This window comes from Carettochelys insculpta, chromosome 5 (genome assembly GCF_033958435.1).
Source record: "Carettochelys insculpta isolate YL-2023 chromosome 5, ASM3395843v1, whole genome shotgun sequence".
NCBI classification, from domain to species: domain Eukaryota; kingdom Metazoa; phylum Chordata; order Testudines; family Carettochelyidae; genus Carettochelys; species Carettochelys insculpta.
Genome location: NC_134141.1, coordinates 105,010,801 through 105,036,942, shown reverse-complemented (window position 1 = coordinate 105,036,942; position 26,142 = coordinate 105,010,801). Strand labels below are relative to the sequence as shown.

At 45.1% G+C, this 26,142-nt stretch overlaps 1 protein-coding gene across 5 annotated transcripts in view; it reads left to right on the top strand.

The window, feature by feature from the left end:
• The window catches only part of SLC1A3 (solute carrier family 1 member 3), an 84,476-nt gene extending 63,724 nt beyond the window's left edge, over positions 1-20,752 (top strand). For 3 of the 5 annotated variants that reach the window (XM_074994316.1, XM_074994315.1, XM_074994313.1), the window contains 5 exons: positions 12,308-12,603; positions 15,858-16,091; positions 16,511-16,705; positions 18,854-18,988; positions 20,548-20,752. In XM_074994316.1, the coding sequence (XP_074850417.1) occupies positions 12,308-12,603; positions 15,858-16,091; positions 16,511-16,705; positions 18,854-18,988; positions 20,548-20,752 (1,065 nt within the window). The remainder of the gene's footprint in view (positions 1-12,307; positions 12,604-15,857; positions 16,092-16,510; positions 16,706-18,853; positions 18,989-20,547) is intronic. The other 2 variants (XM_074994317.1, XM_074994314.1) reach the window with 2 other exon arrangements.
• Positions 20,753-26,142: the final 5,390 nt, after the last annotated feature.

The following is a 26,142-nucleotide window of genomic DNA, read 5'->3' as shown; positions in this document are numbered from 1 at the left end:
CGATATTGCGGGACGCACAACAACTACACGGTCCCTACTTCGACGTTCAACTTCGAAGTAGGGCGCTATTCCCATCCCCTCATGGGGTTAGCGGCTTCGACGTCTCGCCGCCTAACGTCGATGTTAACATCGAAATAGCGCCCAACACGTGTAGCCATGACGGGAGCTATTTCGAAGTTAGTGCCACTACTTCGAAGTAGCGTGCACGTGTAGACACGGCTCAGGAATGACTGTGAGTGGTAAGGTAATGGAAGGAATCATGGCAGACCAGTTGCAGGAGGGAGTCCCTGGGATAGACTGGAAGAGGCTATTGTGGGCGGGAAGGAAGCCTGGAACACTTGGGATTGTTCAGGCAGGACCTTGGAGCAGTCTTCTCCATTGTGCTCTTGTTTCCACTCGCTCTTTTGCCCTTTGAACCTCCACCCTGCTCTGTCCCCCTCTCTTCTCTGTCAGCAAAACCCTGAAGCAACAAGCAGCTACTTCCTTGTTCTCCCCCACTCCGGGAGCAGCTGCATCAGCGAGAGGGTCATTGAGTGTGGTGGTGCAGTTTTCAGGCACTCAGCAATACAGCAGCCTCTGGTGGGCAGGAGGAATCACTACAGCATAGAAAAAAGCCCTGCTGAGTCCCTAATTGGTGTATATGAAGGATGTTTGTCAGAGCTGGGAAATCCCCACCAACAAATTCCCAGCAGAAAAGTAGCACAAACTTGTCAGGTCCCCACCACTGGAATGCAACTCCACGGTCTAAAGGAACCTATAGTGGACTTTGTGGACCCAGCACTAGACACGAACAAAGACTCACACTTCTGTGGTGTGTCAAGCCGGAATAAATGTGCTGATGCATAGCTTTTGCCAGGAAGGTTCATCATCACCAGCAACGTCTTGTGCTAATATAGATAACATACTTCCCTAGATGTCTGGGAACTGCCTATGTCAATGAGGAGTTTTATTTTTTGTTACTCTCCTCTTCTCCAGAAAAACATATACACTACTACCTCCCTGTCTCTCTTAGCATCTCTTCCAGTTCATCAATAATACGTTGGACAAAATTCAATATGTCTTTACAACAGTTGGGTTCATTCATGTGATAAGAGTCAGAGCCTTCACTCCATTGTATATTGACAACTTGTTTTCATGCTATTAGCACTAGATGAATTTGAAAATATTCAGTTTTAGTAAGTATCCAGATAGGCAAGGTGTTTATTTGATTTTTAGATGAATTTATTTAAACTCGTTTCTCTTCATGATCCCCATATTCTCCTTCTGTCACAACATTCTGATAGAGCCCTAGCACTGCCTTCTAGCTCTGACCCTCATTTCTTTTCCTCCTCTAAATTTGAAGAGCCTATGGAATGATCTAGAGAAATTAGCATCTGATCTAGTAGCCTTCAATTACCTCTTCAGTTCCAATTCTTCACATTCTGAGGCTGCATCAAGGAGGTGAGAGAGATGTTCATAGGGAAGGAAAGGCAGCACAAAAGCCCATGGAATTGTCAGCATTTTGACAGTTTTCACTTGCAAATCAGTGGAACTGAAGGCTATTGAAATATCACAAAGAGCAACTTGTGGTACCTAATGATGGGAATCAAGGTCTGACATAAGGGAATGGTAAAGTTCATCCTGCTTTCTATATTTTTTTCTGAACTTATTCATCCCTTTATTATTACTCTTCCCTGCAAGTCCTTGCAAAATGGAACAAAACATAAGAACGGCTATACAGTAAGCCCCCACTTTAATGAAGTAATGGGAGGAAGGGATGTCTGTTAATGCTGAAAGTCCGTCAATTCAGAATGGTTATACTGTATGACAATGCACTGATCTTCCCAGTCCATCACTCAGTCCTGTCCTCTGCACCATTCTTCACTTCCACCCTCATTCCCCATTCTTCCCCTCATATCTCCATCTCACTCTCCTAAGTACTAGGAGAGGAGCTGCACACCGGCCTGACTCCTTCCACCTCCCATGGCTCTTGGCAAGCTCAGCACTGTGGCTCCTCCAGTCACAGCAGCCCCAGCCACTCCAGCAGCCCCAGCCATGCCAGTGGCTCCTCCAGATCTGGTGGCCCCAGCTGCTCCGGTAGCCACTCCAGCCCCAGCGACTCTGGTGAGTCACTGGCATTTATTTGCAATGTGGGGGTTGGTGGACAGAGTCCGTTATTTCTGAAGTCAAGTAAATTGGGGTCATGTAACTCAAGGGTTTACAGTACTGGGTCGGACGAAAGGACCATCTAGCTCAGTATCCTGTCTTCTGACAATGGCCAAGGCCAAGCAATTCAGAGGAAATGAACATAACATCTTATGAGGAAGTGATCCGTTCATGGTCACTCATTCCAGTGTAACCCTTCTGGCAGGTGAACCCAGCAGCAGCAACCTGGCCTGGGTTCAATATCTAGGGGTCCCTTCTATCAATACAACACAGAACTAGCTCAAGTGTGCACCCAGTAACCTGGGATTACACGCCACCCTTGGGCATCTCTGAAAGGCAATACTTCCCCAGTCACAAGCACAGAGTCTGAGGGAAGAAAGAGAAGTTTATTAAAAGGAGGGAAGTAACTTGGAATTAATTTAGGAAAACACTGCAAACGGGGGTCATAAACATAAACCAGGAGCAACAGACCCAACCCCACACTGGATGGGCAGTGACCTTTTCCCCTCAGATCCTTAAGTCCAGCAATCTAAACATTCCCTTCACATACCCAATCCTTCTCTGGACCCCCCTCACAGTGGCTGACCCAGAGTTCAGAGATGCATCTGCTGAGTTCACTTCCTACCCTGTCAGGAGAGGAGTGTGTACAGAGGCACTTTCCTCACTCTACCACTCAGACATTTGCTCACCACTCCTTTCTGCCAGGAGCCCTACTAGCTACTTGCTGCACCTCTCCACCTCACCGCTAGTTCACCAGCCGACTATCAGTCAATTTCTGCTGTCACCTGTCTTTTTGCTGTGGTAGCTGCATATCAGTCTCTTAGTAATTTTCAGAACATTGCAGGCTGGGCAGAAACACTACTCCATCGTGAGTGCCTTCAGCTCTCAGGCATTTTTAGCTCTTAGCAGGAAGAGTAGAAACAATGTTCTACCAAAACTGATTTCAGCTTTGATGGAGCATTTGATGAAACTATGATACTCTGGGATAGACTGCTGGCTAAAGAGAGTGAGCCAGAGATCTGCCACACCAACTGCAGCAGAAATGGTAATTGGTGCTGACTAAGCCCAAACCAAGAAGGTAAATGGGGTAGACCTGCGGGCCTTGTTAGCCACAGGGCTATGTGACCCTGGCAAGAAGGAAGTAGGGAGAGAGGAAGAGTAGTCAAGAAGTGGCAAGATGTGTGAACCAGCTAGCTGCTGAAGTGAGCACTCGCTGAGCTGAATCTTTGCATCTAGAAGATGGTGGGAACTGACAGGACAATAAAGGGCATGGGTCCTTGCACAAGAAGAAGGTCTCTGACTGGTTTTGGGTTCAAAAGGGTCCCAAAGCTGGAAGTCCTGTGTGAGAACCAGTTACACATCCCTAAAGAAGCTTATTCAGCTCTTTCTTTGAACAGTGTTCAGAGACAGGTTAAACCGGTCCAGGAAAGACTCTTGCAGGAGTGTTGACACCGCCTGGCTGGAACACCTGTCCCATACCTCTTACTTTTACAGGTCTCTAGCATTTGAACCTCTGGCTTAACAAGGTCCTCTCAGATAAGTGGATGACTCCCTCATTTGGGACAGGTTAAGCACAGTCCTGCTTCTATATATTCATGAAACCATGAAACAACATTGAAAAAATATTTCACTACCCCTGCATTCACTGCTAAAGTGGTTGTAACCTAACATGCTCCATGGTTTATTCACTTTGAGCATCACCAAGCTGAGTAGGTGTGTTCATGCAAATACAGTCTGCCCCAGAAGGCGTTCCCTCCCAGCTAGCTGTCAGGAGAGAATCTGTTCAGTTCCTTTAGATCCTTGCACCTTGTTGGTAAATACTCAATTTTAATAGCAGCTGTTGCATGTCACTATTTTGGCAAGTTAATTGCTGAAGTGTTTGCACTATTATGAGGTTTCTGATTTAAGTGTTTTGAGGTAAATTCAAGTAAAATTGCTTTCAGTGGTTTGTGTCACCAAATACCGTGACATGAATGATAGAAATTTAAATAAGTACTTCATCTTAGTATGTAAGTCAATCGATGCTGTTTGTTTTCATACTGGGATAATTGAATTAAAATGTATCTTAAAATATATTATTCATTACTGAAATAACACCACAGCTTGCCAAAATGCAATAATGACATTATTTGTAACTCTATCAAGGAAAAAAAGTCTCTACCTAGAAATAAAGTGACCATACCACCTGCTAGTGTACATCAGCATAGCTCCATTGGCTTGTAAGGATCTCTGGCCCATCATATGTTGGTGACTGGGACTTTGTGCATTAGTGCAAAATATGTAACAATCTAGTTTTTTTAATGTCTTTCATACATGGATAGTCTTAATGCTCCATTGAAAAAATAATCAAAAGAATAAAGACTTGAAACATCAGGAAACAAGATATTAAAATGTCACTGATCTAAGTACATTCTACTAGAGTTCAGTTTAACACTGTAAGGCTACGTCTACACTAGCACACTACATCAAAGTAGCCTATTTCGAAGTAAGAACATCGAAATAGGCTACTTCGATGCATATTGTCTACACATCCTCCAGGGCTGGTGCTGTCAACATTCAACGTCAAATTAGTGATGGGGAAAGTCGAAAGGAGCTGCCCCGGAAGGAAATGCGGAGTGTCCACACACACAAGTGCTCCATCTCAAAATAAGGGGCCAGCAAAGCCCGCGGACCCGGTCACAGGCTGGACTAGCCCTTCCGGGTCAACAGCAAGCCGCTCCTTTAAAGGGCTGCTCCCAGACACACCCGGCCTGCACAGCACGAGGTCTGAAGAGCAGTAGCCACACTCTCGCAGACCAAGTTACAGCAGATATGGACACCCAACAGCAGCAGCAGCAGCAGGAAGAGGAGGCCCTCCAGGTAGTCATCCAGGGGGCAAGCACCCTGCTAGGTGATGCCCAGGAGGCCACCCAGTGGTTCCTGTCAGAGGAGCCCTCCCCGGAGGCAGACAGGGACGCCCCTGACACTAGGCTGCCCTCTTCCTCCCCTGCCAGCTGCTCCTCTGCCTCTGGAGCTACCCCACCAGCTCTGAGTGGTGGGAGCAGCTCATCATGCAGGAGTGGGATGACGACATGTGGCTGCAGAACTTCCGCATGCGCCGGCAGACCTTTCTCGAGCTCTGCCAGTGGCTCACCCCCGCACTGAAGCACCATGACACCCGGATGTGGCGTGCCCTCCCCATTGAGAGGAGGGTCGCAATAGCTGTCTGGAAGCTGGCCATTCCAGACAGCTATTGCTCCGTGGGACACCAGTTTGGAGTGGGAAAGGCCATGGTCGGGGCTGTCGTCATGGAGGTAAGGAGGCCTGGGCATGCACCCACTGGGGGATGGGGGGGCCGAGTATGGGGCTGGGGAGGGAAGGGCCGGGAGTGGGGCTGGGGAGGAAGGGGAGCTGGGGAGGGAGGGGCTGGGCGGGGGCGTGCCCAGGGAGGTACCCAGGAGGGCCCTGGGGCACCCTGCACAGCCTCATGGGCACCTGTGTTCCCTCCCCACAGGTGGTCTGTGTGCTTAACACGATGCTGCTCCAGAGCGTCATCCGACTTGGGGACCTGGATGCAGCCGTTGCCGGACTTGCCACCATGGGGTTGCCAAACTGCTTCAGGGCCCTGGATGAGACCCACATCCCCATCCGCGCCCCGGACCACAGCAGAGGAAGATACATAAACTGCAGGGGCTACCATTCCGTGGTCCTGCAGGCCATGGTGAACAGTCGGGGCCGCTTCCAGGACATGTACATGGGCTGGCTCGGCTGCACATACGATGCCCATGTGTTTAGGAACTCGGGCGTGTGCCACCGGCTGGAGGCAGGGACCTACATCCCCCAGAGGGAGATCCCTCTGGGGGACACCACCATGCCCCTCTGCCTCATGGCAGATGTGGCCTACCCCCTCCAGCCCTGGCTCATGTGCCTGTACACCAGCCACGTCAACATCAGCCAGGAGTGCTTCAACGCCCGCCTGAACCATGCCTGCCAGGTGGTGGAGAGGACATTCGGCCATCTGAAGGGCCGCTGGTGGTGCCTCCTGGCCCAACTGGCCATCCAAAACATCTCCCAGGTTGTGGGTGCTTGCTGCACGCTCCACAACATCGTCGAGAACAAGGGGAAGGCTTTCATCCAGGGGTGGGTGGTCGATGCTGGCACAGGCTTCCCCCAGCCAGCCACCGCACCCACCCACCATGTCCACCATGAGGTAGTACGGGTCTGCGAGGCCCTGCGGGCCCACTTTGATCAGGGAGATCCCTGAACATCTCCCTGGCCTTCCCCAAAAGATCCCCACACACACAGCCCGCACTGCCCGCACACCGCCCCCAACACCCGCACGCGACCCACCCAACAAGCACACGCCTCCAGCTTTTTTTAAAATAAAACCTTTTTTTTTTCTGAAAACTGGTAACTTGTTTTGTGCACAACAGAAATTGCAAGCAATATACAAAAAGGGGGACAACTATATACATGGGGGACAACTATATACATGGGGGCCTGGCGGATGGCTCGGCCGTTGGCCCATCAGTCTGGAGTGGGTATAGAGGGGTGCAACCCTGGGTGGGTACAGCTTGTGACCGCCCCCTCCATGTCCGCGGTCCCCGGTGTGGCTGGCTGGGGGCTGGGAGAACCGGCAAGTACAGCCGGGATGCCTCCACTGGCCGGTCTTCAGCCCCAGTGGGCTCTGTGGAGCTTGCAAGCATCAAGGCGGGTGGGGCTGCAGGTGGGGCAGTAGGCAGCGAGCCGGATGGGGCAGCAGGCAGTGCGGCGGGGGGGCCTTGGGTGGAGTGGTGGGGAGGGCGGCCCAGGGACAGCGGGGGGCGGTAGCCGGGTGACAGCCTCCCAGATCGACCCTGCTATGTCCCAGAACACCCCCATGAAGTCCTCCCACGCCGCCCAGTGCCAGGTGGACTCCTCCCTGTGAAAGCGGAATCTCTCCTCTGCCACCTCCGTCTGCCACCAGAGAGCTGCCAGGAGCTGGGAGTCCACAGGGGCCATCTCCAGGGTCCGGCGGTGGTGGGACCGTTCCCCTGCCCTTGGGGGTGTCTCCAGGCGCTGGCAGTGGCTGACCTCCGACGGGCTCTCGGCGATGACGGAGGCTGCCTGGGGCGTTGGATGCTGCAGCTGCAGAGAGGGAGAGAGGGAGAGGAAGGCTGTTAGTACAGTGCCCTGGCCCGTGGCCTGTTCCCCCTCCCCGCCCTTGGGTGCTGGGTCTCCGTCCCCATCGGTGGGTTTGATGTACCTGTTGGCTGTCCCAATAGCATTGTCTCCCCGCACCTGGGGTTAAGGCACAGTTCTGTCTATGGGTGCAGGTGCTGACAGGTGCTGATGGCTGTGCCGCCATTCTGGGACCGTGCTGTGGCTGGGCAGTTGCGGGTTGGGGTCCACTGGGGGTGTGTGAGGCTCCCTGTCGTGTCTGGTGCCCCTGCCCTGTGGCCCATGGGTGTGTGCTCTGTGGGGTACGTACCTGACCGTCCATTGCTGCAGTCAGGGGAAGCCCGGTGGGCAGATGCCCAGCTGGTGCTCCGGGAGGGGAGGTCGATGAGGAGCCCCACTCCTCGCTGCTGGACCCCTCCTCCGCTGTCCAGAGGGGGGGCTCCTCAGGTGGGCCCCAGGGTGCGGAGCTGGCCTCCAGGCCGGACTCCGGCTCCGAGACCTGCGGGGGCTCGTCGGCCATGGTGTCAAGGGTGGCCGGGGGGGGAGGAGGTGTCCCGGGGGCCCAGGATGCCCCTGAGCTCCCTGTAATAGGGGCAAGCAGCAGGAGCAGCCCCAGATCATCTGGCCGAGTCCCAGGCCCGGGTGTACCCCTGTCGCAACTCCTTCACCTTACTCCGGACGTGATCCGGAGTGCGGGCAGAGTGACCCTGGGCAGCCAGGCCCTTGGCCAGTTGGGCGAACACTTCTGCGTTCCACCGCTTGCTCCCCATCACGTGGAGCACCTCCTCCTCACCCCAAAGCCCCAGCAGGTCTCAGAGCTCGGCCTCCAACTAGGAGTGGCCCTGCCTCTTTTTGGCCCCCCACTTGGCTGCTGGGGGTGCCTGGGTCCCCACAGGACGGGAACCCTGAGGGCGCTTGGGGGGCTGGCTTGAGGCCATGGGTGGTGGCTGTGCAGATTGGGTCCTCTGGAAAGCATGCAGGGCTAGCATGTGCGTGTGCTGCTGCCTGCATGCTCTCAGCTTCCTGCCACAGGAAACCTGGGTCCGTGGTGCTTTAAAGCCTGCTGCACACGGGGACCATAGAGCCCCACAGGGGCTGGACAGAGCATCTCAACCCCTCAGCTGATGGCCGCCATGGAGGACCCCGCTATTTCAAAGGAGCGGGATGCGTATCGTCTACACACACCCTCCTTCGACATTCAACGTCAAAGTAGGGTGCTATTCCCATCTTCGGATGGGAATAGCGATTTCAACATCTCGCCGCCTAACGTCAGTTTCAACGTTGAAATAGCACACGGCGCGTGTAGACGCGACGGGTGCTATTTTGACGTTGTGCTGGCTACTTCAAAGTAGCCAGCTAGTGTAGACGCATCCTAAGTTACAGAAACATCCTCACCTACTCCCCCAGGACATAGCTTATGTCTCTTCCTTCCAATAAGGGCCTACACAGATAATCTAGCTCTACTCCCACTGAGATGAAGTAGCTGCCTACTTAAAAGTGACCATCTTCTGGTTCCCAGCTTAGACTGATAAGAGCTAGAATTTATTAACATCCCAAGCATTGTGCCTCAATTCAGGAGACTGTGTGGTTCAGTATATGAAACCCCACAATGTAGCTAAAGGGTTAAGGAACAACTCAGGGACTAGGTGACCCAACCCAGCCACACAAAGCATGTGTGGAGATAGAGCAGAGGAGACCTGAAAGGGCATGGAGAAAGAGCTGTCTTGAGAGCTCCTGAAGGTGGGTACTGCAGAGAGAAAGAGCCTGTGCGCTGAGCCCAGAGCTCAGAATACTATCAACACAAGTGCAGCACAGACATTTATGTCCACAGAGGGCTTCAGGTTGCTGGGCAGCCATTTGCAGAGTTGCCGTTCTGCTTTCTGTCAACAGAGGGCAGTGCAACCTAGCAGTTTCTGTCGACAGAGCAAGTTGTGTGTAGCAGCAATCTCTCAACAGAGGGTCCATCGAGATTTCTCTGTCAACAGTAACTTCTGTTGACCGATGTTTCTCACGTAGATATAGCCTCAGACTTTGCTGAGAGAGCATGTGGTAGGAAGTGGTCTGAGACAGCTTTAAGGCAGTCCTGGATGCTGATACTGTAGTTGATAAGATAATGCTTGGTCATTTTCTTGTGAGAAATTTATGTATATTATACACACACTAAATGAAACATTAATTTACAATATTGTGATTCTTTTGCATAGTGTTGGTTCATTCGTTAGGCTCCCAAATGACTGAGGCCTAAGTATCACTGGACTAAATGTTCCCCCTCTCTCCACAATCCTGAGGGTGGGAGACCCCATATCTTCCTTGGGACTCTGCAACCCTAGGTATACTGATGTATGACCTGATTGGAGGATCGTGACTGAAGGCAAGAGGAAATACTGGAGCTGGGACAAGCAAATGTCTAGCCTCCTAGAAAATGTCTATGTGATGCTACCAATGAACACATTTCATCACAGAGACTTCAAAGTAGTTGGTTCCAGAAAAGTTGCTGCTGTTGGTTAGCACTCCTACACAAATGGCAGCAAGACTTGTTGAACAGGATGCAGCCTCCAGTTAATTTTGTTGACTTGGCAAGCCAATCATCTATTTCAAGATTGCCAATATTTACTCCATTTGTGGAGAAATTGTTTCATCTTGCCCTGTGTAAGCAGATGGCATTCCCACCCAGCTCCTGACACAGTACATTCACTGGCTGCAGACCAACTTACTCTTTTATTGCAATTCCCTTTACTGTAATCTAAAAAGCAAGAACAAAATGTAAACCCTGGCCTATATTTTCTCCTGAGACAAACTACAAATCTTCCTGTACTACTACCATGTTATAGACCCTAGTTTTCTGTGCCTTAAAATGACACCCATTATCCACTCAGATCCTTTCATATCCTGGTTTGACATTAAAAGAATGCCATAATCTGGTTGACAAGGTGAGTCATCAGAAATCTTTGACATCTGTGCAGGGTTCTAGAATCTGCCCTCAGTATGAATCAGCAGAAGAGTTCTGCATCTCTCTGTAAGATCCTTGAACCTGACAACCTGTTTCAAAGATAATATTATCTAATGAAGGATCAAATATTTCACTATATTGAAATAGAATTTGAGAAATGGTGTAAGATAAAAGGCAATAACCCAGCATCTCCTAAGGCTAATTTTAAATATGTTTGTGTAACTCACACATGCACTGCTCTTGCACAATCACAAAAGCCTCCTGGGGTACTTTTCCTCCTTAATAGCAAGGCAACCAAATATGAGTCACAGTTAGCATTAACAGGTGAATGAAAAAAAGGCTGGAATGGTCTGAAGTACCACACTGGTGATATGTGGCAAGATACTGATGAGTCAGATAAATACTATTCCTTATAAATTCCAGGAAATTTCCATGTCTCATATTGAAGTGTTAGGGGTTTCTTTGTAAAGTTGATTTAAAACCTGGAATATCTGACATTCTTGAAGGTTAGTTGAAATATGTCCTTTTATAAAAGGTTTCCACTAGATCTTCAGAACAGTACTTCTGCTGGAAGTGCATGCCTGCAAAGGTTAAGCCGATACTCTTCAGCAGTGTACCAAGAATGTGTGTGTGTGATATATGGAATCTAACCACATCTCAGACTTGTTGGACTCTTTTTACTTCCCCTGCACACAGGTTGCTCTTCTTAGACACAAGAATTCTTAGCCAGCTGTGCATTCATTTCACATAGAAATTTCAAAAGTTTTGCAATAGTTTTAAACTATGAATAATAGTACAGAACTCTTTGGCCCTGATCCTCATTCTCAGTGTGTAAGTATACTGGGGTAAAATTATCAACATCTCCTAAGTGACTTAGATGACTAAGTACCATTGGGTGCAATCAGATGAATGTTCCTAAATTACTTTGCATAAACAGGAATTAGGTTCCTGATGTGTATGTAAGATAGAGCCATGCTGGTAAAGATATAAATATTCTGGATATAAAATGACCATGGGAAAAACAGAAATGAATATATTTGGGAATAGTGTTTTCAAAGCAAAGATATGGAAAGTGCTCAGAACTTGAATCTCTTTTGTCCATCTAATGTCAGTGGTCACATGAAACAGAATTATTTTACAAACAAAGAGGTAACTCAATAGCAAATTATTAGAGATAAATTCATTGCTTTGTCATGGAAAAATTATGTAAAAGTCCTAATTTCAGTTCTTCAAAAAAGAAAAGTAATGAGCCTTGTCTACACTGGCCCCCTTCTTTGAAGGGGGCATGGTAATCAGTGTGAGCACGGAATAATAATGAGGTGCTGTAATGAATATGCAGCAGCTCATTAGGCTAATTCTCACAGCGGCAATTTCGAAGTTGCAAACTTCGAAGCACTGGCATGCCGTGTAGCCATGGGCACTTCAAAGTACCCACGCAACTTGGAAGAAGTGGGTCTGCCCCATGAAAGCTAATCACCTAATAAAATTATTTTGTTAGTCTTTAAGTGCTACATGACTGCTTTTTCATTTTGTTAAGACACAGACTGCTGTGGCTACCTCTCTGTTACTGTAATCAATAGTTTAAAAGCATATAAAGTACCCCATAAAACACAATCTAAAAGTCAGTTTTGTCACAAAAATCATGTCTGAAAAATATACAGTTTTAATCGTAACTGTGAAAATTTAACCTGAATTCTTGAAAACAATGATGAAATTCTGGTCCCAAAGAAGTCAATGCACATTTTTCATTTATTTTAGGGGCTCCAGTATTTCACCCTAAACCTTTATTTTATCCCTAAAAATAAAACAAACAACTAGGGTTGCCAGTTTTAGTTGTATGTACTCCTGGTGATTTCATCACATCACATAATTTTTAACTAAATATTAATTTTCAAGTCCTGGGAACTCCAGGCTAGTCCTCAATGGTTGGCAATCCAACAAACTAATAAATCAAAAGACGTCTCAGTCTGGGGGCATAATACTGCTTGTCTCACATGACAGTGATAAATGAGTATACTTGTCTGTTCTTGCACTAAGTCACTCTGGTTTCTGTCTTTTCTCCTTTTTTTAAAGTTCAAAACGAACTATGAGAAGAGAATGTTTAGAGTAGCAATTCCACCCAATGAAACTTCTGTTGTGCCTTCCATAATAAACAATGTATCAGAGGCAATGGAAACCCTAACTCGAATGAAAGAGGAAGTGATCCCTGTTCCAGGTGCTGTAAATGGAGTGAATGCACTGGGGCTGGTGGTCTTCTCAATAAGCTTCGGACTGGTGATTGGAAACATGAAGGAGCAAGGACAGCCATTAAGAGACTTCTTCGATAGCCTTAACGAAGCTATCATGAAATTGGTAGCGCTAATCATGTGGTAAGTGCCTCTGTTAAATGCTATGCTAACTTGTTTCCAAATGTTTTGAAAATTCAGCACCAGCATGTGTTGGATACTGAGGATCTGTATATTGTAGCAGGTCAGATTAGAAGTTTACTTTTTCAGCTAAGCTAGAAGGAGAATAGGAGAACTGACTGTAGTTTAATTAGTCCTAAATGTCAGTGAGCACCCAACAGATAAAAGTGTATAAGGCAAGTAATTCCATAATTGTTTACATATGCCCAGGGGCAGGAGGTGAAGCTGCTATCAGCCCTCCTCCTTTACCCATCCTGGTCCCCAGCCAATCCACTGGCAGGAGCTCACTTCCCCTAACCCCCAACAAATATAGATGAAGGGGAGTTATATAAAAGATGGGGGTTGACTCCCTAACATGCCAGGCATAGGAAACCTGCATCCCCACTTTCTTTTCATCTAGGCCACATCTAGATGACCTGTTAGCACAGGGTCTGGTGACAAAGGCAGGGGCTTAGCTGGCAGAGGCACATCCACACAGCTTCTGTACTGCCAGCACGCCCCCTGCTGACAGCAAAATCTTACACAGTTATGCTAATTAGTCGTGTGAGTTTGCAAACCGTCTTCCATTTGCAATTTCATGACCTGTCATTAGCATAGGACTGCTGGCAGCAGCACTGTGCTAAACAGCCATCTAGACATGGCTTTAAAAAGTATCACCTTTTAATCATTTGCCCATCCATTTTATGTGCAACAATCCACTTTATCACCTTATCCATCCTCTCAGGAGTATCTGCATTAGCCATCCACCCTACATTTACATGATGAGTTGCAACATCATAGCCTAACCACCATTTCGTGGTTGCCCAAACTAAGCTCTCTACCCATTGTGGGGAAAGTGAAAAAACCTACTTTACCTTGGTCAGTCTGGTGGTTTGGGGAAAAAAAATTCCCGCTCCTCCACACACTCCTGGTACAATCCCCATAGCAGATCATGAAAAGCTTGAAAATTTGAACCTCCCAAAACCGGCATTCTCTGGTCCATCAACCACTGTCGTCTGGTAGAAACACAAGTGTTACTGGACCAGAAACCCTGGGTTGGGAGGCTTGTGGGGGAGGGCTGGGCAGACCCCAGTGATAGAGGAGTCAGCTGGGCTTGTGTCCCCAGATGGAGGCAGCAGCCAGCCTGAGCCAGAGCTGGCCTCCACGGGGCTGGACAAGGGCCAGGGATGTGCTGGTGGCCTAGTCACAGTTAGAGCTGGCGCCTGCAGAGTCATGGCGATGGCTGCATCTGGCTCCCATGGAGCTGGGGCTGAGACCTGGTACATCAGCCCAGATGGAGCTGGCCTCTGCAGCAATGACTGGCAGCCTGAGCATGGCCAGGCTGGTGTCAACCCAGCAGTGGCTGAGGTCCAGGCAGAAGATAAAGGGTCCCCAGGGCTCAACTGGTGCAAAGAACAAAAGCAGAGGTCGCCGCAGTGAGGTGGGTTGCAAATGGGGTAGCTGGCAGCAGGGGATCTCCCTTCATCCAGCAAATTCCCTCATTTGGAACCAGTCAGGTCCTGAGGGCACCAGATGAGGGAGGTGCAACCTGTATTTAACTGTTTCATGTGGGTGGGAGGATTGGTGCTGTTTCACCTAATTCAGCTAAGAAGAGGGCTTCTCCCGCACTTAGAGTCACCCTTCTCTTGCACTCACTGGGGGTAGGAGAGGGGTCAGCATCCCCACATTGGTCTGGTCTGAAGCTGCTGCAGCATGTCACTCTCATACTCCACAGTCTTTCTAGGGGGGCAGCCTTTCCCACCTATGAAGGACTACATACATTTTCCTTCAAACCAGACAACGAGGTCATCATGGTCTCTCCAGGCCTTAAAAATCTATGATTCTAAGAATCTTCTTCTACTGGCAATTGGTATAGCTACATTTATTTCATTAGACTTAGCCCAGACTATAGCTTCTGAGAATCCAGTCCTGAAAAGTGATACCTGTTTAACTATACGTGATTTTTTTCTGAAAATTTAGTTCTGCACACTGATTAATCTGAAGAGAATCTAAACATTTCAGTGTATAGTTATCTCTAGATGTATATGAATAATTTCTATGAGCATTATGATTAAGCAGTAAATACATACTTTACAGTCCAGAGCACAGCTTGCTTGGCATATAAAGATCATCTTATCATAGCCTAATTCCTATCATTCCTTCCCTCTAAATGTGTAGAAAAGGAAAGATGTCACAATCCCATTTACCAACAATACATCCATTATTTTCAGAACACTGTTTGCTTGTGTAATGTGCATAGCATATTAATGGCACTGCCATTCACAAATGCTCATTGTCCCATGAATAATTATTAGTTTTGCATGTTATATTACAGACAAATCAAATTGAAATCCCTGCTTAAAAAAGTTACCTTGAAATCTTTACAAAAAGTCTAAGATGCGACATTTCTTGGTCAGAGGCCTAATAAAACAATTTATTCATTAGATGACGTGTTCCCTCAGATGCTACAGCATATCATCTTACATAAATACATCTATCTCCAGTGTCATGGAAACTCCTTGAGTAAAACTATAAAGAGGTTTATCTTTCTCATATTTTTTCAAACATTTTGCCTTTCACAAACCCATTTCTAAACATGAGTGTTTTCTTAGGTATTATATTAGAAATGTCTGGGAATTTAAAATATGGGGTGAGAATTAGTACAAGAGGAAAACTTCAAGGTCGGTCTGATGGTTGCGAAGTGTTAGATATCATCAGATAATCAAATTATACTATCTTACATATGTGCAGTGAAATGACAGATGACTTTTTCAATAAGACTCTGTGAAAAGTCTGGCTCCAATTAAGATGATTTTTTTATGTACCTTAAGCAGCAGGTTCACGTGTTCAAAGCTAGATTCTCCACTCTGGCTGAGTTGTATTTGGCACAATACATTTGGCACAATGTATTTGGCACAATGTGGTTTAAGCTACTTTTGCAAAGCCCCAACCCTATGCACAGTCTCCATCATAAAAGCAGGCTCCAAGCTTCTCTACCTATGACCTGAAACAACCAGGCATCAGCCAAACCTAACAGCTTCCTGGCTGTATCTCTTTCCCTAAACATATGCAGCGCTGGAAACCAGGAGGCAGGTAGTCTCCACTGAAGTAGTCTTCACCAAGTTGAGTTACCACTGCCCAGGATTTTGAATTGGGTTCAGGATGTTTGTGGTCATTATATCAGTATGTTAGCATATAAACAAACATTTGTACAAACTGATTTGCTTACTTATTTGTAGGTATGCCCCTGTTGGTATCCTGTTCTTGATTGCTGGGAAAATTGTTGAGATGGAAGATATGGGTGTGATTGGTGGACAGCTTGCCATGTACACTGTAACAGTTATCATTGGTTTGCTCATTCATGCTATTATTGTTCTACCACTGCTCTATTTCCTGATTGTTCGTAAGAACCCATGGGTATTTATTGGAGGACTTCTGCAGGCTCTGATCACAGCTCTGGGAACATCTTCGAGGTATGCTAAGAAATTTTAAGGCACAATTATAAATGCAATCCGACCAAAATTTCTCCAGTCCTGCAGTCCCTAGTACAACTCTCCCATGGATGTCAAAGAGAGGGCCTTTAATATACCCAAATACCCTGAGGCATTAGAAAAGGTAGTTTTCTCCTATGAAGATATTTACAAATATAATTGGAGGTACTACTATGATTACTCTGGTCACAAAGTTAAACAATATCTAAATCTGAGAAATCTACACTGTACTACTGTTGGTCTGCTAAACTACACAGGCCGATATAACTAAATACATTCATTGTCATATACTAATTTGTTGTGGTTTTGGACACTACTTCAGGCCTACTGCTCTCTAAGACAGAAGATTGTTATGTGTGTGTGTGTATGTGTGTTTATATTGTCATTTTTTCTTGTTTTAGTTCTGCCACCCTACCCATAACCTTTAAATGTCTAGAAGAGAATAATGGAGTGGACAAGCGTGTTACAAGATTTGTACTCCCAGTGGGAGCCACAATTAACATGGATGGGACTGCTTTATATGAGGCTTTGGCTGCAATTTTCATTGCACAGGTTAACAACTTTGAACTGAATTTTGGGCAGATTATCACAATCAGGTACAGAAGGCATTTTGTGTATGCTTTGATTCAACACAGCTTTCCCAATGATGTGAATAATTGACGATAGTATTTAAGAGAGTTACCAATAGCTATCATTTAAGAAGTATTTTACTTTAAGGCTAGGTCTACATTGACCTGTTCTCCAGGCAGCTTCATGCTAATGAGCAGTTTTGCAATTGCAAATGACTGCTCACTAGCATAATCCCAGGGCTAATTAGCATAGCCAGAGGCTGCTGCCAGCGTTAAACAGGTTGTGTAGACCTGACTCTGCCAGTTAAAAGCCCCTCTGTTGAGGGCTCCCTACGCCTGAAAAAATTCAAAGTGTATGGGCCAGGCCCTGTGCTGGGTTGGGGAGAAGCTCCATTGTGGTCTGGACGGGCCCTTGCCCTGGTCAGCAGAAGGGTGGGGCTGGCATGGTGCGGGGGGGGCTCTGTTGGGAGGGGTTTTGCTCTGTGCTGGTTAGGGAAGGAGTAGGCCTGGTATGATGTGGAGGGGGGCTGTGTTGGGGAGCTAGGCTGGGCTTCGTGCTGGCTGGGGAAGAGGCTGGAACTGGCACGATGTGGGGGGGCTTTGTTGAGGGGGCTGGGCAGGGTTGGGGCTGGGTCCTGCACTAGCCAGGAGAGAGGCTGAGGCTGGCATAGTGCAGCAGGGTGGCTGCACTGGGGGCCTGGGCTGAGCCCTATGTTGGTTGCGGGGAGAGAGGGAGGGCTGACACATTGCAGGGGGACTTCAGTGGGGGGGCTAGGTCAGGCCCTGCACTAGCCAGGGAAGGGGCTAGGGCTGGCACAATGCGGGGGCAGGGCTCCCTTGGGGGGCTGGGCCAAGCCATGTGCTGGCACGGAAGGGAGGGAGCTCCGTCAGGGGGCTGGGCCAGGCCCTGCACTGGCCAGGGCCTGCACAGTGCTGGAGGGCGGTGGGGGGGAGCCTGTAATATTTTAGAATAAAAATAATATATATGATATCTTACTCTATGAACAGAAATGGTGTTATTGATCCCCAGCTTATAAGACATAGCAAAGCGGTCAATGTTGTCTAATTGTTCCTATTAATGATTTGTCTGCATTCGAAGTACATCCCATAAGCAATCAGCACAGTAACATGTTACAATGCTTACGCTAAGGGAATATAATTAATTGGACAAATCACAGACTTTGTTCATTATTAACTTTGTGTTGTAAGGAACATTTCTGGTTTTACAAACTGTCCTGCAATCAACACAAGAGAAAATTCTGCTTTCAGACCCTCGTGGCTCATTTTTAGTCTGGATTTTGGCTCTCTAGTACATATATGAAACTTGCCATGGATTATATGGATAGTGTGCTGTCTTTTAGATTAAGTTCTGCAATATTCCATAGGGATGATAAATTATGTGTTATCATTAAATCTGTGTTATAAATCTTAATTCCTTCATAAGATACTGATTATTTCTCAAACAGAGACGAGATGAGACCAAGAAAATTCAGAATAAAATCCAAATTTCTCTAAAGCCCAAAAGGTGCTTAGATACAGCGTTTCAGTTTGACCCATTATTACAATAAGGGCTAACAATGAAGTTTGGCTCCAGAGAGGCCCTCTGAGGCCTGGGGTAGAGGGGGAGGCCAAGGGGGTTCTGGGAGCCTTTGGAGCACTGCAACAGCCGTGCTGAGGGCTGACTGCCCTTGGCCCCTTCTGCTTTTGGCCCCAGCCCTTCTGGGGCAGAGTTTGGTCCCTCTCCCTCTTTGCCCTGGGGCCTACAGTTGCTGTCATCCCTACTGGATCCGGTTCTATACTTTTACAAATGTTTGCATCTGTGCAGATGTTTGATTTAGTTCAAACTCATCTGTAAAGAACCCGTAGGTCTCTGCACCATATGCCTCTCCAACAATATGAAATTGTGTGAAAAATCAGAAAGAAAACTACCAGTCCAAATGCCTTGCCTTGATTAAGGTTTTTTCTCAAGAGCCTTTTATACAACTGGGATAATTGTCTTTTATTCTGTGTTTGTACAGTGCCTAGCACAAGGGTTTGCTGCTCTATCCCTGGGGCAGCTAGTAGTATGTATTCATACTAAAATCACTGATCTTTGCATATTGTTAAGTATTTACAAAATAGTAAGAATTATTTTTGGATGCTGACTTATTTTTTCACTGCCATCTTTCTGCATAGCATAACAGCTACAGCTGCCAGTATTGGGGCTGCAGGAATTCCCCAGGCTGGACTGGTCACCATGGTCATTGTGTTGACATCAGTTGGCTTGCCCACAGAGGACATCACTCTTATCATTGCAGTGGACTGGTTCTTGTGAGTATTTCTTAAAGTCCTTAAGGGCTATTGGATATTATGAAATACACTGGATAGGTACATTCTGATCATTTCTGAACCTGCAAGGCATCTGATGATTTGGCTTATTCCATTACTGAAAATAGTTAGTAAATATGGTTATTTTGAAGAATAAAGTTTTACCTTACCATGAAGTCTGAAAATTCAAAGGATCAACTCAGAGTTGATTTATCCAAACACTTCAGACTGTCCAGACCAGTGAAAGTCTGTGTACTTCCCCTAAGACTGGGTGAATTGAAGGGGGATCTGAATAATGTGCATATTAGCCTCAGCAGCCATCTGAATATGGACAATCATTTGACCACTGTGGCTGATTCATTTGTTTCCCCACTTCTGTGTCTGCTAGAATGGGGTTCTTGATATTTGTTTTCTGATGTGCCCCCAACATGCTATCAAACTCCAGCCTGAGTGCATGGGAGCAGGGGGGTAACTCAGTCTCCAAGCCTCAGACCCCGTGGATCCATGGCTTAGAACCACTGTGCCAGCCTACGGGGTGTGTTGTGAGCCGCTAAGTTTACATAAACATGTCTCAGTAGCTCCTCTGTGGGCCTTCCTCCAGCCTTTTACTATCGTCACCTTCTATGCAAGACTTTCACAGCATTTAAGAAGTATATTTGCACCCCTGCAGACCCAGGTAAGCTGCTGGGCTGTCCACCAGCCCAAGAAAAAGTAATTCCATAACAGAAAATCAGTTGAACCAAACCTTAAGCAAAAACGTCAAAAAATATTTCTTGTGCCCACAATGGATTTGAACTCCAGATGCTTTTCCTTCACAGCTTATCCACTCCAGATCTTTCCCTTAATATAGGGACGCATACAAAACCATTCCTGCCATCCTCCAGCTCAACTGATCTCTTGCTGGCCTTTGTGCGGACTGGCATCCAGTTCCTCAAAAGTGTTAAGTGCCTAATTCCCTTTGAAATCACTTAGAACTTCCACTGAAATGCAGCTGATTGGCCACAGGCATGAGTGTGCCCATCTGCTCTTAAAGTGGCCAGTCACCCTATGGCAGGGTGCTTGTCTGCAGTCTCTATGTGAAAGCATTTGGGGGACTTACATGGTATAAAGGCCCTAGCTCTGGCCCTTTACATCACTCGTGATTCTCACCCTATCTTATTTACAATGACTTATATTCATTCTGGGAATAACAGCTAAGAAAGCAACGTTCAGTCAATTCAGGTAGCATGAGATCACTACCCCTGCCTTATTGTAACATACAAGTCCTCAAACACGAGCTGCCAAAAGCCCTCTTTGCTCGTATCACCTCATAACACAGCAGCCATATTGCCCTTTGAATTGGCTAGCAACATTGCTTCAGGTCACTGCCTTCGATTTAGATTTCTGACATACTTGTTAGTTTCAACTTAGATGGAGTTGAATATTAATATTTCAGATAAATGAATAAACATAGAAGTGTTGGATCATCTCATAGTTACTTTCAAAAGCTATTTTAATCCAGACTCTGATTGTTTCACTTAAACAAGCAGGAAAAACAAGATTAACTCAACTATTTTCCACAGGGACCGTCTCCGCACCACTACAAATGTCTTGGGTGACTCCATCGGTGCAGGAATTGTTGAGCATTTGTCACGGCATGAGTTGAAGAATAAGGATGCCGAGATGGGTAATTCTGTGATAGAGGAGAATGAAATGAAAAAACCGTACCAATTGATCTCACAGGAAAATGAGAACGAAAAACCATTAGACAGTGAAACCAAGATGTAGGATAGACCAGGCTTGATTCCAAACACTAGAAGTGTGGGAAACATATTTTCTACAATCACTCATATCTTGTTTTCAAGAAGACCATTTATATCTTCCTTTCTCCCATATGATAGCATTGGAACAGAGTTCATCAAAAAGATCCTGAATTAGCAGTGGCCAAGGTATGTGTTTGTGCCTCCCTTAAAAAAATAATTCATGCGTTATCATACTGGTCCTGCTAGAGATATGCTAACTATGTTGGGGAGGAGAAGAGAGAGAATGTCTATTAAATCATTAAAAAAAAAAAGCCAGTCTATATGTTACTCAATCCTATAAATGTGATCTTTTTGTAAACTGGAAAGTCACAATAGATAATGCAGCCTGAAAAGGTTTTTATTTTTTTAAATACCTATTCCCCCTTTCTTAATATCAGTAAGCACACAAATCAACATTTTAACTTGATAACTGCATCCAAATAAGGAAACTAACAGGACTGAGTTGTTTCCCCTCTGGTGAAATGTTATATCTTTATCCTATTACTTGCTGGATAACAAAAAAGAGGACTTTTCCATTTTAAAAAAATAGATGTTCAGTTTAAACAAATACCCACAATCAGCACTTTTACCAGCTGAGCTGAAATGTCATTTCTGAGAAGGTGATTTCATGATAATTTCAGGACATTTTATGGTCAGTGAGGGACAGTTCTTGACAAGTTCTTAGCACCTTAAACACCCACTGACCAGTGCACTTATGCATACGTGCATCTTCGCTGACCTGAGAAGTCCCCATAACTTCCATGTCTCTGCTCGCAGAAGTACCTGAAGAATCAGGGCCCTGGACTGTATGCTCTATATGACAGAAGTTGTACTTTGTTTGTGTGTCATTCCTAGCACAATGTGAACACAGTCACAATCTAAATAATAAATAAATAAGTGAATATAGCAAAGAGGACCAGCACTTTGTAAGAGAGTACTTCATTCCTGGCACAAGGAGCTCAGAATCTAACTGGATGGGGCTCTAAACCTGTCTTTGTGTGCTGAAATTGCATTGCTGGCAGTCCTGTGACCAAGAGGTCACTTTCAGAAATGGAAATCTTCTCATCATTTAGTCTGGAGTGATGAAATAAAACTATTAGCCAAATACACCTTCTTGTACACAGGCGAGGAAATTCCCTACTCCCACTGTGAGGTTCCCATATCTTTGTGGGTTTGCCAGCAACAGCATCTCAAATATAAAGAATAATCTTTTAGAAAGCAAAACTAATGGGTGCTCCATTACTTACTAGAAAAAATATATATGTATAAACTGCAGAATAATAAATACATTTAATAAATGTTTAAAATATAATAAGAAAAAGTTAAGAATAATATTTTAGATAGCCTTCAAGTCACAAAAAAGGAAAGAAAAAAGGCAGGGGGAGAAATACATTCCAAATCCTATGGCTTTTTTTTTTTCATTTCAAGATTATTCCCAGAGGAGACCCTTTTATGAAAAATATTCATTGTATATATTTTCCTTTTCTGCTCCTTGTATTATTGTAGGAGTCAAATTGGAAAGATTTATGGTGCAGTTAGAGACAGGTGAGTAAGGAACTGAATCCACAAGCACAAAATTGGCTGAGTGGTCTGTTTTACTGGAAAATATTTCGTTTTGTTCTGAACTAGGGAGAGAGAACGACCTGAGATATTCTTGTGTCATACCACAATTTCCAAACTTGCCAAACATTCGAGAACACCTGTAACTTTTGTCTTCACAAGACTATAAGAACTGTTGTGTAAACACAAGCAGTCCTGTACCACCTTAAAGCTTACTCACGAACACTCATTACCTAATAAATAAAATTGTTAGTCTTTAAGGTGCTATAAGAATACTAAGATTTTTTTGGGAAAGGGGAAACTACAGGCTAACATGACTACCCCTCTGAGACTGTTGTGTAAATGTCAATGTAACTAGTAAAAGCCTGAGTGTGATGATTGAAAGCAGTTTTTTCCAATTTTTAAGCAACAAGGCAGGTTTTTCCCCCAAAAGTAACAAATTCTGCTCATTTTAGCAGCCCAGTCAACCTGAGTAGAAACAACTCATGAGTGAACTGAGCAGAAGCTGAGAGTATTCAGCAGTCAGTGCTTTAATCACCTCAAAGCTCTAGATGAATCTCTGACCGAAAGTGATAAAGTGTGAACTTTCCTTGCTAACAGAATGAAAACCTAGAAAGCAGACAGAAGTCTTCAGATATGTAATTAGAGATATTTTATATAGCTCTTGTATTCAATGTGTGTTTATAAAAATTAACTTTAGAATGTATGGAATAACAATTTAATTTTGTTGAGAATATTTGGAAATACCCTGCAAAGACTTAATGTAAATGGCTGTCTTTCTATGACATAAGTTGAGAAAAATGAGTTGTGTCACAAAGTTTGTGATTTTTGTTTTTTTTTTACTAACTTTGTTTCATACAGAAATCAATTACTATAGAAAGATTCCATTTCCCGTGTCTCATTGGCTCTGCACTTGAATGCAGCCAGTGTGGATTGAAAACCATTACTTTGTAGACGTATTTTCAATAAAAATAGTTTTATGAGAGCTTGGTATTGTGTGATTTCTTTCAAATTCTCTGTAATGGGGAGATCTTCAAACACACTCCAAATATTTGAACTCATAGGGTTTCAGGAAATTCTGTACTTTTTACCCAGCAGGAGCTCATTAATGCACCATTACTTCTCCAGAATTCAAATAACCACTTTCACATGAAGAAAATGTTGAGACTCCATAGATGAAAAGAATGAAAAAGAAGATTAAAAAGAAAAATGTGACAGAGGAAAAATAAAAAAATACAACCTCCCACTGAAAAATGTTAATGAAAGTTAAGTTTATTTTAGTTCATATTTGAACAGATGTGTGAACAATATAATAAAAGCTTTCATGTGACTTGTACAAAACATATATCAGTTCTGAGAAACTATTTAGAAAATAGAATTATATCACTGATTCCATGACAGCCCCACAGATTTAATCAGGGTATCCCCAAAATTGAGCAAACAAAAACAAAATCTGAAAAATATTCAGTATGATGTGACACTTAGAACTCAGTTCTGCCTTATAATTTCCATTAAATTACAACATAATTTGGAAGAAGTTTTATTAGTTTGTCACTGATGACTGTATTAGATTTTTTCCCCCAACAAATCTACTATAGAGTGAGTAAGCTTAGTTTTGATGCCCTAAAATACAAAAATAGTTACTGTTTTTGGTGGATCACAATAGGAATTTTTCTAGATAAAATGCCACATGATCAGTCATTAGACTTATAACTTGACTTGTGTGTGGAAAACGTTTCCTTAATTAGTTTACTGCTAGTTTGCAGCTTTCAAAAAGATTTTCTTAATGGGAGAAATTCATTACAGCTAATGTGTAATGAATGTGTAACTGTAATGTGTAACTGTTCAGAGGAGGATGAAACCTCTCTAATCTCTCATATTTTGGTTGAAATATGACCTGATTTCAAGGGTAGAACATACTTATGATATTTATTTGCACAAGGGAACAAGCAACACCTCATTAACAAGAAGAAAAAAAAATTAACATTTAATGCACTGAACTGCAAATGGTACACCTACCACAGTCTGAAAGACTACAAGAGGCAGAGGTCAAAGAGAAACAAAGTGCACTCTCCTCCCTGCTTCAAGCACTGTAACTCCTGGGGTCTGAGCCCCACTCAGGTTTGGCCCAGCTGCCATGATGATAGGAATCTAAGTAGGTCACATTTGAATGAGTGGCACTGAAACCCCTTGAGCCTAGTCACAACTCTGCTTACACAAATATGGTCCAGAGAGGCAGAGCCAAACCTAAGCTATGCTGCAGCCCTGGAGGTTGCAGTGCCTAGTGTGGAGAGTCAAGCCCAGCCAGACCAACATAGTCAGAACCACTGTGGTAGAGCACACTGGGTTTGTCCTAAGTACAGCTTGATCCTACAGAGGACCACTTGAGGACTGCATGCCTGAATTCCCACAAAGTGCAGACCAGAATTTTTTCTGCCTAAAACAATAACTGTACTTCTTCTTTTTTAACTGAGAACTTTTTCAGTCAGTGAAGGGATCATATGCACATGGATATTCTGGGCAACGCATGTCTGCATGGGGTCTGGGTTGTACGAAGGCCCACCCAGAGGGGCAGAAGGGCATCTGAAAGTACCCCATTTAGCATTAATATTTTGGGGGGCTGGTGCACCTCCTAAGTGCTACCCCAGGTCACCTATGCTGGACACATTATTCATAGGAATGCTTTGCTTTTGGACTGCTATTAGAAGAGAGCTGGAGAGCCATGTTTCCTGTAAGCTCTGTGATTGGGCAACTGCCCAGGAGAGATTCAGGGGCCACTCGGCTACTTAGCAGAGAGTCCACAGCCTCCCCCAGCCGGTAGCATGTTTCTATTAATGGTGTAAATCTGCATATGCCTTGGTGTACATAACAAAATTTATTTCTCCCACAGATGGAAAAAAATTAGAGGGAACACTGACTGAGAGTCTGCAATAATGCAGTTTCTGTTCCCAGCCCACCACTGACCCAATGTGTGACACTGGCTAAGTCACTCACTCACTCTCTTTGTACTTACAGAAGTTTATCCATCAATAAAATGGGTATACCTATGGAGATATACCTATCTCATAGAACTGGAAGAGACCTACAGAGGGCATCAAATCCAGTCCCCTGCACTCACAGCAGGACCTATAACCATCCCAGACAGATTTTTTTAAATATATTTGCCCCAGATCCCTAAATGGCTCCCTCAAGGAGTGAATTCACAACCCTGAGTTTAGCAGGCCAACACTCAAACCACAGAGCTATCCCTCCCAACTAGTATCAATAGTAATAAATAGTAATTACCTCATGGGAGAGGTGACAAGCTTAGCCTTCAAAATACACTTTAGCTAAAATGAGTTAGGAAGTGCAAAATGTTTAGTATAAAATTTTGCAGACAAATCATGTACATAAACTGAACCAGTGAGCTTTCCTACCATAGCTTATGTACTAAGCCATTATAGTCATTCTTAGTTTGATTAAATGGCCTATTGTTTTTGGTGTTACTACTACCATTGGCATGGCTAAAGACCAGGGTTTAGTTTATCATTTGGCAAGCCTACCCACGCAATTGCTCTACCTGCTAAGCAGCACCTCCTCTACCAGATAAAGGGCCTTGGCATTCTATAGTGTTTCGATAGCTCTTTTATTTGGGAGTTGGGGGTACATCATGACCACCGTATTCAGAGACAAGAGTTTATGTCTGTATAGCACCATGCGGGCAGTATAAAGGAATATTATCATTCATGTAGAAAATCAGTTACAAGCCTTGTAAAGTGCTTGTCTCCTTGTTTGAAGTACTGTACTAGCACAAATTCCACAGTGAAGTTTGTACTC